This window comes from Chelmon rostratus, chromosome 16 (assembly GCF_017976325.1).
Source record: "Chelmon rostratus isolate fCheRos1 chromosome 16, fCheRos1.pri, whole genome shotgun sequence".
Taxonomy (NCBI): domain Eukaryota; kingdom Metazoa; phylum Chordata; class Actinopteri; order Chaetodontiformes; family Chaetodontidae; genus Chelmon; species Chelmon rostratus.
Genome location: NC_055673.1, coordinates 3,181,237 through 3,201,417, shown reverse-complemented (window position 1 = coordinate 3,201,417; position 20,181 = coordinate 3,181,237). Strand labels below are relative to the sequence as shown.

Below are 20,181 nucleotides of genomic sequence, written 5' to 3'. Positions count from 1 at the left end.
TCTGGTCATTTCATCCTCTGTCTTCCTCTTCCTCTTCTGTCTTCTAATCCCTCCCTCCTTTTCACCTCAACCGCTGTAATTCTGTCTCAGGACCTGCACTAAATATTTTCAGGACCCTGATCTGAACTTGCAGAAACTGTGTTGGCGCTGACAGAAAATAGCTGCGCGACAGCTAAGTGATCACTCTGTCTTGGACCCTTTGGCCTTCTCTTGGTGTGATGCCAAAGATAGACACCATTGATGCTCCTCTTTTTGGCTCGACCTCCTTCTCCCCTGCTGAGTGCCAAAAACAGGTACTAAGATTGAGTGTCACCTACTTTTGTGCAATCCATATCTTGATTGTATCTAAAAACTGTTTACTGTTCTTGCGTCTTCTACATCTGTGTATTCCTGAATGAAGTGGCCCTCTTGGGGGCAATCGGTAAGATATCGTCTTCTTTGCGGGGACGAGGAGATTCCAGGACACCTGCTCCTGCGTAATTTCCTTTTCCAATGATCTTCAAGCTCTGGATTATGAATCTGCAGATCATTGCACTGACTGGGTTTGAGTTGAGGATGTGCAGATCAGTGAGATCAGCTCTGTAGCGTCTGGCTGAAATGAACATTTAAAAATTCTCACCTCCTGGCAGAACTTTTGAATTCGTGCCGACAGATAATATTTCTACCTCTTGTTGTTCTGTCCTGAGGACAAATGCACCCGACATAAACAACTGCCCGCCACCTCAGAAGGTGTTGTGGTATGCATTCTAGGCAATGACTATACAATAGTGGTGAATCCATTTCACCAATGATGTATGTCCTAATTTTAAATCTTGACATTTGGGATATGCCCCAATGAGAAGCGGCCTCACAAACCCATGCATGTACGGGAGTACAAATTGTGTACAGGGACATGCTCCATACCTTCTGCACATCACTGCTTCGCTCAATACAGTGAACAACAGTTTCCTTAATGAGAGATTAGGAGATAGCTGTTCAGAAAATAAATATGTATTGTGTGCATCCCATGGCTCTTTCCCTTTCCACATTCATTCTGCATATGCTGCTAAAAAGTTAGTAAATTTTGCAGGAAAAAAAAAAACAATGTTGTTGTGGGAAGACCAAATTATTGGCGAAAGACTAAAAATGAGAACCTCATTTGAATTTTGTTAATTTTTAAGTACAATGTTTAATTTAATCTTTTGTTAAGAACACTGTATTCCACTAACACGCATGAAACCTCTTCTGGTCGTGCATCAAATCTAGAAATACATGTCTAGTCTATCTTCTTTAATGTTTTATCCAATTCTGAGCCAGTAAGCAAGGATGCTTGTTGCGGTGTACAGGGGTCTTTGCTGCCTTCACCCACCCTGCTGAGAGCCAGGAGGAAGTCCATCCCGCCTGATCGCTTCACACAGTGCCGTAGTTTCCAGTACACCAGATGCTCCCAAGCAAATACCAGGAGGCTGAGGCCCATGGCCACCAGCAGCATGTAGAAGACCCCGGCCATGTTGTCTATGTCCAGCTTACTGCTCATCACCTGGAGGGGAGAGTGGATATATGGGGGACGACAGGAGGGAAGGAGATTAATGTGAAACATTATAAGAGGTGAGAGCAGGGAGCAGAGACGAGGAGAAGGAAACAGGAAAGTAAAAAGCAGAAGAGGTAAAAGGAAAGCATATGAGAAGGGAGGGGCAGAGATGAGACAGGAGAGCGTATTTATTGCTAACGAGGGCCAATTTGTCTTCCAGACAGCAGATAAAAAGTTAATTACAACCAGCAAGTACAATAGAGAATCCGTTGCTGTCACTGGATGTCAAAGCGCCCATCTATGATATTTTAGAGCCCATGCGCTCAGAACACTGATGCAAAGACCAAAACATGTCAGTCACCACAGAATATCTTTGTTTGCATCAAACAAAAAGCTTTTCAGGGAACTTAATTTGTTCAGTTTACACGTCAACAGCTCCCATCTGCAGCCAGGCCGCATTCTTTCTTGAATCAATAATTATTATTGCTTTTGTTCAAAGGTTTTGATTCCTATGGAGGCATTTACACCCAATGTGTGTGCAGACATTCGTTCTCAGGTGCCTTAAGTTTGGTTTGTTTGTCCAAGTTACAACAATATAGCACCAAATAACCGCACACACACCCCTGAAATTGAGTGTCGGTCCTCCTCTACAAGACCTGTAGTGCAGTTTTGTTAGCTGTGGGATTGTCATCTAAACCACCTAAACTGCACAAAACAACCTCAAAATGCAGGGTGACATCTGATGGGCAGCAGCTACTTGTGTTTGGAAATCTGAGCAAAACAAAATTAAATGATGGTAAATAGGAGTGTGGATGAGGAATCATAAAGTGTGGATGAGGAATCATATAGACTGGATGAGGAATCATACAGCGTGGATGAGGAATCATATAGTGTGGATGAGGAATCATATAGTGTGGATGAGGAATCATAAAGTGTGGATGAGGAATCATATAGACTGGATGAGGAATCATATAGTGTGGATGAGGAATCATATAGTGTGGATGAGGAATCGTATAGTGTGGATGAGGAATCATATAGAGTGGATCATATAGTGTGGATGAGGAATCATATAGACTGGATAAGGAATCATATAGTGTGGATGAGAAATCATATAGAGTGGATGAGGAATCATAAAGTGTGGATGAGGAATCATATAGACAGGATGAGGAATCATATAGTGTGGATGAGGAATCATATAGAGTGGATGAGGAATCATAAAGTGTGGATGAGGAATCATATAGACGGGATGAGGAATCATATAGTGTGGATGAGGAATCATATAGACGGGATGAGGAATCATATAGTGTGGATGAGGAATCATATAGAGTGGATGAAGAATCATAAAGTGTGGATGAGGAATCATATAGAGTGGATGAGGAATCATATAGAACAGAAACAAATCTCAAACCTGGCAAGATGACTACTTTTGATTCCATGTAACTACTTCTTACAAGCTGGGGTTTGCAACCTAAGTGCAGCGAATCAGAAACTTTGAATTTTGACTTTAACTACTTAATATACATTTTTTTCACTTAGGTTGAATCCGAATTCCCCCTTTCAGCCCTAACACTTGGTTCTACCCTACGGTTTAGCAGATGCAGGGTAGGGTGTCCCATTTATTTTGGGGATGGAGGGGTAGTGCTAATCTAGTCCTCCAACAGGCCCTCCAAACACAGCGCTTTCAGATGCTGTTTCCAAACAGAGCAGTAGAAGAAAGGTCCCAGAATGCTTTGTGAACTGAAGCAGTGTAACATGAATCTGTCTATCCATATCTCTTCCACCATATCTGTGAGTGACAGCAACGTTATTTCTACGTCTCATATATGAAGCTTGAAAAATAACCTCAGCAGCAAATGTTCTGCACTTCACATCTCATCTGATATCAGTGCATGGTGCACTGAAATTTGAAAACATGCTTCCTGGCTATTGTCAATAGATCAATCTGTCTTGTTCCTTCCTGAAAATTTGGTCAGTTTTGATGCGTTTTGGGCCTAAAGAAGCTGAAATATTTATCTCTGATGTTAAGAGTATATGGGGTGAACAGAGGTTAGTCTGGATTCCTCAGGCAGGGCCTCTGTCTGAGGTCACAGTAGGATCATCACAATGACTGCACTTGCGACACCTGTTTGGTTAGACAACTATCCAACTTAATACTTCGACTAGCTGACCAGGATTAAGTTTAGACTACACTTAGTTTACCCTGAAAACAGCACAGAGGCCGATTGTGTGACAGGTTGATGAAGAAAAGCGGAGAAGAGGTATAAGACGTCGTACCTCGATCTTATCATTGTGGCAGATACCCGACAGCCAGAGACGCTCCAACATATCAATCTCATCTGTAAGAGAAAAGATGGAGGGAGAAACAAAGAGGTCAAAAAGAGGAGACGCTGAGAGACAATGAAATAACAAGAAAAGAAAAAGGGGAGAGAGAAGGAGGTTTATAAGGTTCACATGAAAGAAAGTGCAGGATGATGGGGCGGACGAGTGAACAAGACAAAAGACAGACGGGGAATTAGGGAAAGAGACGACAATAAGGGAGAAGGAGTTAAAACAGTCCAGCACTGGAAGAGAAAACAAAAGAGAAAAATTTTAAAAAAGGGGATTACCGCCCCTTTGTTATGAGAGTGAGGTTTTTGATCCCCTGAGGGAGGAGAAAGAAGCAAGACGAGGAAAGCTGAGGACGTGAAGAGAAAAGACGGAGGATGGAGTTTATTGTGTTAGGCCAAAAAAAAAGAAGAGCGAGAGGGACACATGATGAAATGCAGCAAAGGGGGAAGAAATGAGAGAAGAAAGTGAAACATGATGTTAATAGCCAAGAAAAGATAACATGAAGATAAGATAGGTGAGCGGTGTGTAGAGTAAAATTAAAGTTACTGCAGATGACAAGCTGCTGTGTTACAGATGCCACAAATGACAAACACAGAAACATGAAGTGTGAATGAACACCGGGAGATGCTAAAGAGGGAGGAGAGGGAAAAGGTTGCATTAGAAAGAATTAGAGGCCATCTGCAGAGAAAGTCATGAGACTGACGGAGAACCTGGGAGCTACAGGCAGCGCGTGGACGCCGGAGAAGCCTTTTGAAGCCGATTGCGAAATGGCCCAGCGTCTGAGGCGGAAGGCACGCTGCACGCAGAGGGCAGAGCGCCGCGACAGCGCGTGGCAGATGAAAGAGGCCGCGACGCACGCAAACATTAGACGATCCGCTCGGCTATCAGCATCACGCACACACATCTGACACAGCTCCGGCGAAAAGGGACTCCCGGCGCCGGCCATTAATGCATTAATCAAAAAGAATGAGGCGGTGGGAAGGAAAAGCAGGATCAGATGTACAGCGCCGAGCAGGTCGCAGAGGACGTTTGACACCAGCACACACACACACTCTGAAGATGTCCCAGTCAAAGGAAGTTCCACTTCCCAGTGCTCACAGTTACATTATTAATCGACCTCTGGGTTAATTAGCACTGTGTGGAAACCCCCCCGCGAAGCCCGGCCACACGGATTAGACCACCACGGCTCAGCCATGTTGACTGAAATGTCAAATCCGCTCAGACAAAACACAAATCTCACTCCAACACGAATCACCGCGTGCCACATTTCACCTCCCCAACAGTCACGTGTGGGAATTCAAACGTTCCTTGACAGCCGGAATTATACCGGGCTCAACTCGATCGACCCTGCCTCATCTCGCCGCGCTCCCAGCACACATCCTGACAATAGACGCTAAATACGCGTGTTTGTGTGTGCGGCTCGCTCCCATAATCTAATTCAGAGTTCCAGCGAGGGCTCAGTTGATTCCCCTCTCCCTGTCCGGCTCTCTGCTCCCTTTATCTCCCTGTAAATACGTTAATCGTGGCAGTCAGCGGCGCTTAAAGCTGCTCTTTGGGAGAAATCTTCCCCACAAAGAGCTGACAGACAGGCAGAATTTCAGCTATATCCTCTCTCACCTGCTCTAAGGAGGAAAATGCCTCGGTGTAAAGAGGGGGAACCGTCTGCACAAATAAAAGGAGCAGACGTGCAAACACAGAGGGGGAAAAGCCAGAGCTTACAATTAAATTCACATTTCATTCTGCGGATTTTTTGACATTTTAGTAGAGATTTGGGGACATTTCAACATATTTTTCAGTTCTAGTCTAACCTACAGGATGTGTCTCTCTTTAAAGGCTTTACATTGGTCAACAGTGAGGATTTAAGGCCCTGAGCTTCAATCCTCTCCGTGGCATTCGAAATAACGTTTCCTTGATCCAATCGGTGCAGAAAAAGCATTAAGAGAAAGGGTGTTATGACCCAGAGCGGTTTCATACGTGTGGTATCACCTGGAATACGTCCACATGCAGGCAGACAGATAACCAGCTAGTGAAGCACCTCAACTGGGAGCAGTTTTTTTACTCTGTCCAGAATATAAAACAGTGTTGGTAATTCGTTCCCTCTTGATAGTAGCGTTTGTTCTCATACCACAGAGCACAAACCTCTTCTAATGGAGGTCACTGATGGTTTGGCATGAAAAAGCCTTTGACTGCAAGACCAAAGACTGATATTCAAGTTTGCTCGGTCGACATTTGCTCCTTTCAACCATGACCGCAGTCTTTGCTGAGGTTTTAGTTGACTACACTGGACCAAACTCTGACCACAGAGGTCGTAGATCAGAAAACACTAACGAGCCATTTCATCACCACTCACATGAATTGTTTGGAATAAGAAGCAACTTAGACGGCTTGCTGTATTAATACTGAGACCTCAGGACGGCAGGCGAGGACCGGAACATAAAACCAGGAAACATGCTGTTCAACTTCACAGTCACTTATTGCTAAATATGTTAGCTTAAATTGTCCACACCACTCCACCAAACTGGCTAAAAATGCAAAGAGGTGGAGTGTGGGTGGAGCTGGGGCAGGCCGAATGATGCTTGGCTGCTGAAACCTAGCGGCTAGCTGTCACCCAAAGCGGCCTCGCCTGTAGTTATGCATGACTTCAAGCCGTAATATAATTTTAAAAAGTGAGGTTGATCCAGATGTATGTTCTGTCTCTAGCTTTAGAGACCAAAACTGCCTTTTGTTCCAGGCTGTAAACGTGTTTATTTCTGCTGTAAAGTTGGCTCTTTTAATGTGGGGGTCTATGGGGATTGACACACTCTTGGAGCCATTCTCAGAACTGCAGTTTTTGGCACTTCCATGTTGGCTTCATTTTTCAGTCTTGGTGGTTTCTGGTGCCCCAGACTGACTTTACTGCTTAGTTCACTTCATATTTGGCCAAAAAAACACCCCAGTGCCCGAGGTCACAGCTGATTAAACTAAAAAAAAACAAAACACCGTCAGCAGAAAAAACAGACAAAACACATTGATCTTGAAGTCGCTGCAAAACGTTTCACCATTCGCCTCATTTGTAATCCGGGTGTTGTCTCCATTATATCTATATCACATAATATCTGTATCAAGATGCACAATAAGCAAATGTTAGTAATGACTGGATGCTTTTATCAAACTGGAAATGGAGGCCGGCTTGTTGAACAAAGACGTCGCTTTGGTCTGATCCTATTTCCTATTTCAAAGTTGTTCAATTTCATATTTCATGTAGTTTTTTTTTTTTTTCTTGCCTGTCACATCTAGATTGGATTACATTTTATTCTCTGTGACACTCTGAACAGCAGGAATATTCAGTACATGAATAACTGTAGATGAAGCAAAAGTGAACTTTGCGGTGAGAGAAATATTGGACGGGACAGAAAACACAGCAAATGATTTAAAGTTATTGTGACAGCTTTTCTTTGTGAGTGACGGAGGTGAATTATTCGAGCTGTAGTTGTTCCTGCCGTCGTGTCATTGCGTAGTTCCTCTATCTCTAAAAAAATTAGCTTCATGAAAACTGAGATGGGTTTTTGTCAGCCGACCTGTAAAAGCACAAACAATAATTGGACAACGAGCCAGCACATGTTTTCAGGGCGGGAGAGGTGGGGGTGGTGGTGTGTGGGAGGTGGTGAAGTCTAATTAATCTCTCAGGACATGGATCCCTAAAAATATTTATCTTTTCAAGGGTATTTCTGCGAGCCACTTGGAGTTATGAGGGTTATCAAACGTCCAACAAGTCAGCGCCAGAACATTTTGTCCAACTGCCAAAACAAATTCAACTTTAACAAGCACCCCATCTTTTACTCCCCCTGTGAGGCCGCTGGGGGCGACCGGAGCGACTGAACATTGAATTATTTGTACATTTGTATCAAATGACCCAGCTGAGTTGAATGTTTTAGGAGTCTTTGTGGAGTGAGATAATGAAGCATCCTGGTATATGTAACGAGCCACGTGTCTGGCTGAGGAATCGTTTTCTGCCATTTCTAGTGTTTGTTTATTCGTTAATGTATTTGTGTTTAGATGTTGATCCCAAGTGATCTGCAGATTTTGTTCGAGTGTGAGACTCAACGTGAAAACAAAGTTGCAGGTTCAGAGAAATATGCAGCTCTCTTCTTCAGGCAATAAAATTAAAATCAACATCCGCGTCTCTAAAGACTCGAAGCCATCTGAACAAAAAAGGAAGTGGAGAAAAAAAGAAATCAATTTCCCGAGGGTGTGTTACGCCGCTACAGTGTGTTCCACCCTCGGTGCCAAAAGCTGTTTGCATTCGCATTTTCTTTTTTATCAATCTTTTGTGCGTGAGGTGTTGTATCGGCTTTGCTCAGTCAGCACGAATCAATGTGAGTGACACAACGGAGGAGTGGAGCGGAGGCGAACTTTGGATCCACGCTGCCGTGGGATTTGAGCCCAGGTGCAACATCAGCAGATGCATCGGGACACGTTCCTGCATCTCGGTCCTTTGCACCGTCACTTTGAAGACGGTTTATTTCTTGGAAGTGGAACTTGCCACACAGCTGCTTCATCTTCAAAAGGTTTCTATTATCAAAAGTACTGCTGAGCATCTGCTCTCCAGCTGGGTCTCTGCTTTATGTTTTAGCCAATGGGGGGTCAGCAGTGCTCTAAAAAGACAGTTCAACATGTAGCGATGACTGACCACAGGAAAACACTCACTTTATCAAAGAATAAATGAATTATTCTTAAATTCAGCATAATTTCTACAGCATCAGTACCAGAACAGAAGCATGTCATACTGACCACTCTGCTGCTCCTTTCCACAGAAACACTCACAAAGAAACTGTGCTTTGTCATTTTTTTCTATCCTTTTAAGCGAAACCAACACTTCCTGCAGATGTCCCACAATAACAGACTACCAGGAGAGGGAGATGTTCTGCACTTTCAGCTGCTGGGAGGCTTTTATTGTGGAAATACAGGAAGTGTTGAGTTTCCCCGGCAGTAACTTAGCACTGATTTAAAAAAAAAAAAAAAGTGATTGGAAGTAGTGAATGACAGCAGTACTTTTACTGAAATACCAACTCAGAGCAGCTGGATTGTATGTATAACCTGAGTGTTGGACTAATGGAATTAATACAGTTGAAATGTACCTTATCATAAATTTATAGAGACAAACGTAAACAAAGAGGAAGGTTTGAGTTTCAACAACAAATTGAAGCAGGTGAAAATCAGACAGGAGGATGAAGACTTAATGTGAAAATACACCTTCAAAGACTGGAAAAACTAAAGAAAAAACAGGCTTGTATTAGAGACAGACCTTTATTAATAAAGGCCCAGTCTTCACTGTATGTAAGGTTTAAACTTCTTTGGGAATAAACAGCATGTCTACATTTGGGAAAAAAAAAAACATTAGTTCTATTTTTCCATATCAACAGTTTTGTTAATTGTGGTGTCACCCTATCAGCCAGCCAGATGTCTCATTTTAAAGCAGTCCCTCGTTTTCAGTTTGAACATTTTCAGCATTCACGTGGCGTCAGCCTCCGGCGTTCGCTGCCCCTGGGAGCCGCTGTCACTTCCGCCACTGAGGCGTTTTCCACCTCCGCTCTCAAGTTTGCTAATTGCGAGCGGGCTAAATTGTTCTCCAGAGGAACCAATTTGATGACTGACCAGTCGTGCTGTGAAAAAGAAGTGACGAGGCTCTAACAAAGAGACGCATTACGAGGAACAATTACAGGAGCTGTGGAGGGCCACAGTGGATGTGCTGGGGGATAATGAATTCACATGATGTCTTTGGGGGTCAGTGTGAAGGTTCCAGATGAACAATGTAGAGAACACAATTAGACTAAACAGTATTAACCAGAAATGTGAAATGCAATTTACAGCTGCCCCTTCAGTGTTGTTCAGACAAATAATTCCTTAATTGGATTTGGGATTATTACAAGAAACATGGAGTTTTTTACTCCTGCATTAGTGATCAGAACAGTAACTTTCATTTTAAAGTTTTTTTTCTGGTTTAGGTTTGGTCAAACAAGCAAACATTGTTGTAATAAAATGTATTTTCTGGCAGCGATCAGAGGCTGAAAACCCTCCACGGAGGAAGTCCTCGTCCAGGCACGTGTTTGTGAAAGCATTCATAACTTATCTGTGACAGTGTTGCAGGATTTCTGATGTACTGAAGTTGGTACTAATTCACTCCCAGCGTTTTCCCTCTGAATGCAGATTTATCGCTGGTTTTACTGTAACTGAGCGCTGACGCCAGCAGAAGCTAAAAAGCCTCTGCCATTATGAAAACACAAAAGAAGGGTTTTTAGTTTAATATGGAGAGTCCTTGTGACTACTGCAAACCTAATTACTGGAACCCATCAAGGTCACTGCGTAAAAGTTATCCAGCATCCCTCTCGGTTGTGTGCGCCGCCTCTTTTGCTCCTCTTCTGTTCCAGAAGTGCTTCTGGCGTGAATGGAGGAGGGCAAATATGACCAAAACATTTGCGTCAGTCAAAAAGGATCAGAACATTACATTTGCTTTAGAACAGGCTCCAGCAGGTATGAGAAGTCAATGCTTTAGTAAAATAACATTTACTTCTCTTTGTTGCAGTTTTTTAACCTTGAAACTAGTAATTTTTTAACCCCAATTAGTATTTGTATGTTATTTTGACATCTTTCTTATGTTTGTATGTTCAAATGTGACCAGTCTGCATGCTCCAGATCCAGTTTCCTTTCTGCAGATGCAATGAATTTGATGAAGCCTCCCCCAGTTTCTGTGGCATGACTGTGGAGCTGTACTTTAGATAATACTCACCGGTCTGTAGGATTTATTAAACTCAAACACTTTCATGTGACGGTGCTAGTTGGTTTTTTCCTCTCTCTCGTATTCACTGCCATTCCATCGATCTCTTTTCCGCCTCCTCTGAGAGGCCATGATTGACACAAACAGGCATAAACAGACTGGTTAACAATGCCATCCAGTTAATTGTGCTATTATAGGTACCAGAAGGAGCCGCGAGCACCTTCACACCTCCTTCTCTCCTCACATCTGTCTCTGTCACACCTCCTGCTCTTCATGTGTTCACTCCTCCTCCTCCTCTCTCTGACTGATCTGAATCACGTTTATCTCTCTCCTCCACACTTACTCTCTGCAGCCGCCACAGACGGGTACAGACACAGAAACAAGATGTGCATGTCTAACTACTTTTACAGGAGTTTTGATAACATTAAAATATGACCACACACACTTAGTGCACCAACACGCACGCTAAGAATGATGGGAAACCAAATGTGCTGTAAAATGTCATAACTCAGCTCAGCAGCAGACCAAAAAAACCCAAATGATCTTAATAAAGTTGAACCTTTTATTAAAACAGTCAACATGAGAGACCGGTAAGTTCAGCAGAGACGCTGACAGAAGTCAGGAGACGAAGCGAGGAGGTGAAAACTCTGAGGAACTTTTAAATATATCTCTGAGCTTTTGAAAAAGAGAAGAAAAAAGTCAAAAATTGACGAGTGACATCTCTTAAACAGAAGGTGACTGGTCCCAAAACAGCAACTGCATCAACAACAAATGAGCTAAATAAAACAATGTGTGTGTGTGTGTGTGTGTGTGTGTGTGTACATCGCACCTCCTTCCTCTTCCTTTCCACTCTTCTTCCCTTTAACCTTCTGTATTGATCTTCCTCTCTCTCCCTCTTCAAACCTTCCTCCCCCTTCATTTCTCCACTGACCCTCACCCACCCCATCACACCCCCGCCCTTCACAACTTCATTCGTCTTCCTCATGCCTCGCTCCGTCTCTCCTCCTCATCTTTTTCCCTCCCGCCTAACTTTGAACTTTGTCCTCTTTTATCCCACCGCCACCTGCTTCTACTGCTGGCCCTGCGCGCGCTCATATCGACGAATTCAAAAGTGCTTTTGATCAAATGTTTTCTATCTTTACTGCTTCCTGAAATCCTGGAACAATAGAAAGGATGTAAATCTGTGTGGAGGCAACTTCAGCCAGCAGCTTTATCCTTGATCATGTGATAATTATCTGTGATTTGCATTAAAAAAAATACCAGCTTGGTCCTAATAGTTTTGTGAAATGAGCACAGCTCAAACGTTTACATGGAAAAAACATGACGAGAAAAGGAAAGTAAGTAAGCAAAAAAGTCTCAAAAGCATCCAAAATGACTCACACAACTGTTCCAAAAATGACCATTTCTCTTGTTAAAGGATAACTTTCGTTTTTTACAACCTGGACCTTATTTGTAGCATTAAATACGACCATTTACTCACCCAGACAACTTTGGTGGCATTTGGAGTCATTTTGAAGAAGTTAGCCCCAGAGGAGCGGCGCGTATATCCGTATAATGCGAGTACTCGGGGCATCCATGCGCAGCCTCTATATAACGCATAATCTGCGGCGAAACTCGTTCATATTCCAATATTTAGTTATGATATGCTGGTGCTATTCCCCTCTGAGCCGGCGGTCGGCTAGTTTAGCTGTAGTTTGGCACAGCTGTGGTTCGTTATTGCGTATTCGTAGCCGACCGCCGCAGAGTCAGCCGTGTTGTGGCCGGCTGCTCGCAGCGCGGCGTTCGGTAATGACATCATCCACGTCAGAGGTAGTTGTCTAGAGATGCTGGATATTGATAACATGCCACCACGGGCTCAGAGGGAATAGCACCAGCATATCAGAACTAAATATTGGAATATGAACGAGTTTCTGCAGATTATGTGTTATATAGAGGCTGCGCATGGATGCCCCGAGTACTCGCATTATACGGATATACGCGCCGCTCCTCTGGGGTTAATTTCTTCAAAACGACTCCAAATGCCACCAAAGTTGTCTGGGTGAGTAAATGGTCGTATTTAATGGTACAAATAAGGTCCAGGTTGTAAAAAATGAAAGTTATCCTTTAAGTTTACACAACTAAAACTACTTGGTTATGGTTATGGAGATCAGCATTCAAAGCACATCTGAAGATGCTGTATGTTCACAGTTTAGCGTCCACGTGTTCGTACATTTCTGGGCTACCTGCGGCTGCTCTTCTCTGACCTTTGCAGTCGCGGTTAGATGACATCTTTGTACGCTATGCAAACCGCTGCAGCTGTACGACGTGGAAAGGTCAAGGTGTTGAAGTCACGTGCCCATCGACCCCAACCTCCTTTCTGAGAGGTTTCATGTTGACAATATAATATGAGGACAGTGTAGAGCGCAGGAATCTTACAAACTGCACCACAAATTATTTCATTAACCATGACGGAAACCTTCCTTTTCCCTTCACCATGTTGTTTCACTGGCTCTGACCGAATGACAAGCTAACCTTTACCAAGCAACAAATAGTTAACGGTGTCTTAACCCCGTGTCTTACCGTCTCCGACCAGCTGCAGCAGAGCCAGGTCGAGAGGCCGTTTCCAGCGGGAGTTCTTGTGCAGGGCGATGCCGTAGCCCGTAGTGGCAAACACCTTGCCAGAGCCGATGGTCATCACCTTGTGGAATACAACACAAACATGTTAACACCCGTATATCGACGCACACACACACACACACACACACACAAACCCGTGAATCTGAGTGAGATTCAAAGAGACCGACGGCAACGAAAAATGAAAATGAGCTTAATTTGTGCTGCGATATTTTCTGTCTGCTGTCACTGGCGCATTCATACAAAACACTTGGCTGACTTCTAATATCGACATCCCCCAAAAATCCCAGAGCTGGAGCGCAGGATATTGTTTCAGCGGAGGAATTAATATAGATCCACATCAGTTGTAATAATTACTGCAGCAGTGGCTGTTGTATGAGGCTGCTGGGAGCTCAGGCCTCCCACAGACCTTATTACAAATGATCACGGGTAGGATTTTCATTCTCACTGTGGGAGCTGTATCAAATCCAAACTTATAAATAAATCAACACCAGCGCTGTCCAAAAATGACAATATTAACTAGCTACAGGCCGCGAGGGACACATGTAAATGCACCGGATGTGTTTGATTTATTTAATGCAGCTGCAGAAGTGCTCATTTGGCTTGCTTGTTGCGCTTCTGTTGCAGCTCTTTCCACAAGAGGAGGCCGGGCATGCTGAAGTCGATCTTGTAGTTTTTTAGCAGCTGCAGGGTACTTCAACAATAGCTGACACCGTGTGTGAGCGTGACACTGTGCAGAGCTACGAAATGACAGATCTATTTCTTACCTTGCAGCCCTCGTCCTTTCTGGCCATATAGTTCAGCACTGCAGCATCATAAATGAAGGCATCCAGTTTCCTGCGGGGTAGGAAGGCAGGAGGAAAATTACAACAAAGGGATGGAAATCACTGACCTGGAGCTAAATGACAACAGAGGAAGTGCAAGCAGTGTACAAAATGACAGAGATGATGGATAAACCAGCGCTGAGACAATGACGGTCTAAAAAGAAAACTGACTTTCTCGACACCATTTTCAACAGCCGCACAGAGAGCTATTCATCATGGAGGAGGCAGAGATGTCAATTCTCCCCCTACAACAGCCTCTATAAGACCAGAATGCAGCAGGGGAGGTTGTGATGCAAGTAAGATGTGAGTCTAAGCTGGAAAAATTCATACTCGTGGACTTCTAAGAGCTCTGCGCTTCTGTCACTTCATGTTTCTCACAGGCAAAGAATATAAACTCAGCTAATAGGCCGTAAATACTGGGAATACTTCTTCTCATGTCAAATCAGCCTATATAAACATGTCTGCTCCTGTCGCCTCGCCATGTCAGCAGCAATGGAACGAAGGGGAAAACCTCTTGCATGACTCCAGGATGCTGCTCAGTAGCAGCCTGAACGGCAGCAAACCATATTGATTTGAAATGGATGCAAAATTGCATACAGGATAGCAAAGTATTTATCAACTGCAATGCATCGTCTTCCACACATCTGAGAGCCTGTACACTTAAAATTTGCACCGAATCATTGATTTGGACAACATAAAAGCCTCTAAATGATACTGAATTATCACCTAGTTTCATTTGTTTGTTGGAGTTGGAGATATCCTAACATTCATCAAGTCTCCTGATCACTACTACAACTAGGAGGCTGAGATTAAAGGATTTCCCACTTAGCTGCTCAAATTTACCATCTGTACAATGTGACATGAAACATTTGGCTTGTTTGCTGAAGTAGCTGACTGTTGCAACACTCTTTGTGAAAAGAAGGAAATGGTTAGTGCTGCAACAATTAGTCAGTGAATCTTTCAACAAAGCATCCCAGTGCAGCTTCAGTAGTGAAGCTATAGCTTACGTCAAGTCTCATATGTGAGGATTTGAAGGTTTTCTAAGTTTTCATAGTTTCAAGGTCTATAAATTTGCGTGCGCTATATACAAAAGTCTTCACAGTCTTGCCCCCCCCCACCTCTGAATGAATTTATAAAAAACAGGACTGTCAGGGGTATGAACATCAGGGCCTGTGACAGAGGAGATGTAGAGATCCCTTCCAGACGCACCACCTTTGGTAGAAATGTGTTGTCTGTCTTGGGGGGGGGGGCATCTGGAACACTCTTCCCTCCACAGTAAGGGAATGTCTTACATATTCCTCTTTTAAAGCAAAGCTTAAAGACTGGTTAAAGGATGCCCAGAAGTGTGTCCATTAAGTAGACTGAGACCACTGGATCTGGTTAAGTTGGACTGTATTAAATTGTGTGCTTGTGAATGTAATTTTGAAATGTGTATTTTGTAATTGTATTTTTATGTAATGTGTACTTCCATGTTTTTAATGTGTACTTCCATGTTGTTTTATTAGGCAACTAACATTCTGCCCAAGGACTACAGTTGCAAATTAGCTAATCAGCTATAAACTGGCACATTTACAGCAATGTTCATCAATGTGCACTGTCCTAAATAAATAAAATAAAATAAAATAAAAGGTTTTTATATCACTGTAAATTTAATATCTTCAGGTTTTAGACTGATGGTCGGTCAAAAACAAACGATCTGACGGTTTGCCTTTGCTCTGGGAAGCAGCCAAAGACATTTTTCACTATTTTCTGACATTTTATAGATGAAACCATTAACCAAGTAATTGAAAAGTAATAAATAGATTAAAGTATAATGGAAAAAAAATATAATGAGTGGCATCCGTTAAAACGCCTCACTGACGCGGAGGTTGAGGAAAAGTTGGTGTACCCCAAAAAGTGAGTTGAAACACTCCATCACGAAATAATGGATTGAATGTAACAGCTCAGCTCACACTCGTGATGAACATCCGAGGATCCGATGATGGATCTGTAAGTACACCTGCTCTTCCACTTCACATTCATTTCCATTCACACTTGGGAGCGCTGCACTGCACGAGCAACGTCCTCCCGGAAAGAGAGGAGGGGGAGAGGATGGCTGGGCTTAAGGATGGAAGATTGAAAAGAGGTGAGGGGGAGGTTAGATGGCGCAGGAGGGGAGGAGGTGGGCGACAGGAAGCGGAGAGAAAAGGAGGGGTTAGAGATAATGTTTGGAGGGAGGAAGTGCAGAGCAGAAGCAAAGGAGCTGATGAGCGAAGAGCAAGGAGTTAATGAGGGAGGGGGAAAAGGCCGGAGAGGAGACAGAAAAGGGATTAGGGAGTAAGGAGAAGAGGAGGAATGACGAGACAGAGATGGAGAGGCGATGTTTGGTGCATCAAACAGGAGTCGCCACATGGCTTCGCCCTGACGCGCCAACCAATGTTTCCGACATAAATAAAGTCAGGATGAGAGTTAGATGTCGATACGCAGCGATAATGAGAGAGATGGAAAAGAGACTGAAATGAAGAAGAAGACGATGAAACCAATGAGAGAGGAACAAGCAGGATGAGTAAGGATGGTAAAAAGGAATGCATCATGGGAGTTTTAATAACGCCGAACGTCAATTTTGCTGCAGACCGTGGACGCTGTTTGTCTGGATGACAGTGTGTGTGTGTGTACGTTTGATTGTCCCATTAAACATCTGAACCCTCATCTGCATCAACTAACATCACTCCTCCTCCTCCTCCTCCTCCCACTTCAAACACGATGAGCAAGTGTATTTTTTATGGAAAGTGCTTTGTGTACTTTGTGGCCCCACAGGCGGATAATGATAACCCCCCACCCACCCCGAACACAAGAGGCGCCTGAGTGGCAGCCGGTGCTGAGATGGCGGGATTTCCCCCCCCGCACTGCGGCCGCTGCTAGCATGTATTATTGAAAGCTCTTCTTTTTTTCCTCGTTCGGTAGCTGTGATCCTAATGGGGCTGCGCAGGTTACAACCGTTAGCCGAGGCTCCAGAGGCGAGGCGGATCAATGCGCTAACAGCTTCGGAAAGACAAGAGGGTCCTGTAATTGAAACGAGGCGCGGATGACAACGCCGCCTCCGGTTCAAAGCGAAAAAATACATAAAAAGCGGAGGAGAGGGGAAGGGTGGTGTCTGCTGGAGCTGGTGTCAGAAACGTGCAGCTCTGATGTGTGAATTACAGGAGAAAGGTGTAGAAAAGTGGATGACAGTAGAAGTTTGGTAACAAGATTTCTGTGGATACAGCCTCAGGTCAATGCCTCGCTTCTTTTACTTCACGAGCACAGTGAAGCCTTTCAGACATCTGCTACATGTGATGTGTTTCCATTTCTACTCTTGTATCCATCCACACCAACTCCCAGAGATAGGTGTGTGCAGCCTGTGGAGCTCCGGCCTCCACAGGCTGCTCTTTAAAACGCACAAATCTCCAGCTGCCTCTATGCTGAGAACAGACGGATGACAGAAACTCCCTTTGCAAGGTGCCGCTCCATCAGGATCCTCCAGACCATCTTCAGTCCTCCTCCACGAGGAAATCTCCACACGTTTCATGATAGGAGAAAGGTGATTATTCAGAGTGACTGTTCTCTCTGAGGTACCAAGTGGACCCAGACTACGCCAGGAAAATGTCCCACCAGGAAGGACCTCCACTTGGCATCTCCTTCCACTCTTCTCTTGCTGTCTTTCCTTTTAATTTGTCACCCATATATATTTATATATATGTGTGTGTGTGTGTGTGTGTGTGTGTGTACAGTATAATGATCCCAGAGGGCCTTCACTTTCACTTTGAGCTTCTCCTGCAGAGCTACAGACAGAGCAGTTTTTGTCCCTGGAGAGACAGTGAAAGTGGAGTTTGGAGTTGATGTAGACTGAATGGACGGATGATTTGGACGTGATTGCACGCTGCTGGTGGGAAATTTGGGTACTAAATTGTGTTGCAATTTGCCATTCCTCTTTGTTTTACTCACACATCCCAAAATATGCAATTTCACTCAAAAGACCATTTTATTTTGAGTAATGTTTTTAGCTTTCATAATTGCCTATTTTAAAGGTTTTAAAAGTGAACTGTGCATCGCTCTGTGAGTTGATGTTATGCGTTCATCCGTGTGAGTGTGTTTGGCTCTCAGGGAGCTCTTCATAGAGCTCTTGAACACCCACACAGGTGTTTGCTACTGTGGCTGATTCGACCTCTGCTCAGGGTGATGTCAGGCGGAGCTATGTGAGCTAATGAGGCGACTTATGAGGTCCAAGTCAAACAGCCTATAAAAGCTGAAGCCATGAGGACTCGTGGTCCAATTAGACTGAAATCATTCAAGTCTACGTTTACTTTTCCTTTCTTATCACTCACTCCCTGCTCCCTCCGCCATCCTCCTCGCTCCTTACCCGGTCTTGAGGTTGTCGATGGCCTCCTCCACGCCCTTCTGGTTGTTGCGGATCATGTACTGGTGCATGTTGGGGTAGTTGGAGCGAATGTTCTCCTCCGTGCTGCCGTTTGGCACCGTGCCGAAACGCAGCGGCGGGTACTGCTCCGTCGGGTGCTGGAACTACACGAGAAGAAGAGGTGGGCGGAGATTAAAGCGCCAGAAGGAAGCTAAAGAGAGGTAGACGGAAAGGAGCTACAAAGACTCGAAGTCTTCGCTTTCAAAGAGCGGCCTCTCTGCTGCAGCTGTCTGAAGAGCTGAGGGGGGAGGCTGATAAAACAGATGAGGTTTAAAGTGTCACAGCAGCAGGATACAGTTTTGTGGGTTCTGCTGAAACTGCACTGAGACATAAAAAGAAGCAACATTGAGGAGGAACGCTTCGAAGGACTATATACAATATTTCACTACTTTCTGTTAACTCCAGCTACTCTGCCCACCTCTTCCGGAGAAAATCAAGAAACCAAACATTGTAGGAAGTTGTTAATTCTTGTTCTCTCTCTCATCTGTTCCATCTTATTTTACATTATGTAAACTTCCACGTCATTGTGAAGCCTTGCCCGGCTAAATTTCTCGCTCATCTATGCATCTATCAGTCCATCTCTGATCAGTGTCCCCATCCATCCCTCCCAGACTTACCTTCTTATCCGACAGCCCCGACACTGTGTCGATGTACTCCTCCTGGATCATGAAGGCGGCCAGGTTGGCAGTGTAGGAGGCCAGGAAGATGACAGCGAAGAAGGCCCACACCAGCACCTGACGGAGGAGAGTGGTGGAGTCAGATTAGTGATGGCTGATTCTGACAGGTGTGGACGTATTTTTGAGATTCCAGTGACACTGTTTTCATTTGTTGGCAATTCATCGCTAAACGGTTGACGCTCTATCTTGCCTGCGGGGCGGAGTCACATTTGTCAGCGTGACACTTCACTCCTTGGTTCCTGTCCTTTTCTTACCTGAACTTTATTCATAAAAATGTTAGAGTGCTTGGGAGAAATCGTCCTTTTCTTGCACCCCTCTCATATCTCACTACATCTGTCACAGTTAAATATACACATGGATAATGTCAAATAAAGCTCTGCAGCACAGAACCGAGGCGCTTTTTACTCCACTGTATTTATCTGACAGCTAAGGTTGCTTGTCATTGTGCAGTTTGAGATGCTAAATATGAAATATGAAGCTACAGCCCACAGCCAGTTAGCTTAGCTTAGCGTAAAGACTGGAAAACATGGGGAAACAGCTAGCTTGGCTTTGTCCAGAGCTGACCAAACCTACATAAATGTCCCTAATTAACATGCAGTATGGTGTTTGAATAATCTTTAAAAAAACAAGTATAGTATTACAGTTATACTGAAGGCTATGTGCTGGAAGCAGTGACTTCCTGGAGTCGCTGCTGGTTGCCTGGCAACACACATGAAATTTTCTAGAAAAACAGGTCACAAAATAGGGATTTATTTCAAATGTTACTCAAACAAGAGTTAATATTTTACATGTTATGGGACTATTTTCAGCAGAGGATTAATACACATTCAGTGTAATGCATTTAGGCTACTTCAGGCAGCAGTATGGTTTGTGTGGCACGAAGTGAAAATGAACTATAGTGTGTGTGTTCATGGTAATGAAGGAACACACCACCCAGTGCACCAGTGTGGCTGATCTATGTGTTTTAATACTCGTTTGGATCTATTTACTGTTCGTCCTGTTTCTTTATTGAACGTTTTCAGCGATAAAGAATCTCACAA

At 43.9% G+C, this 20,181-nt stretch overlaps 1 protein-coding gene across 1 annotated transcript in view; it reads right to left on the bottom strand.

Moving 5' to 3' along the window:
- The window catches only part of grin2da (glutamate receptor, ionotropic, N-methyl D-aspartate 2D, a), a 116,705-nt gene that overhangs the window by 7,185 nt on the left and 89,339 nt on the right, over positions 1-20,181 (bottom strand). The window contains exons 13-18 of the mRNA XM_041955926.1: positions 19,082-19,198; positions 18,408-18,568; positions 13,973-14,042; positions 13,152-13,269; positions 3,785-3,846; positions 1,349-1,519 (exon numbers count right to left, since the gene is read on the bottom strand). Coding sequence (XP_041811860.1) covers positions 1,349-1,519; positions 3,785-3,846; positions 13,152-13,269; positions 13,973-14,042; positions 18,408-18,568; positions 19,082-19,198 — 699 coding nt within the window. The remainder of the gene's footprint in view (positions 1-1,348; positions 1,520-3,784; positions 3,847-13,151; positions 13,270-13,972; positions 14,043-18,407; positions 18,569-19,081; positions 19,199-20,181) is intronic.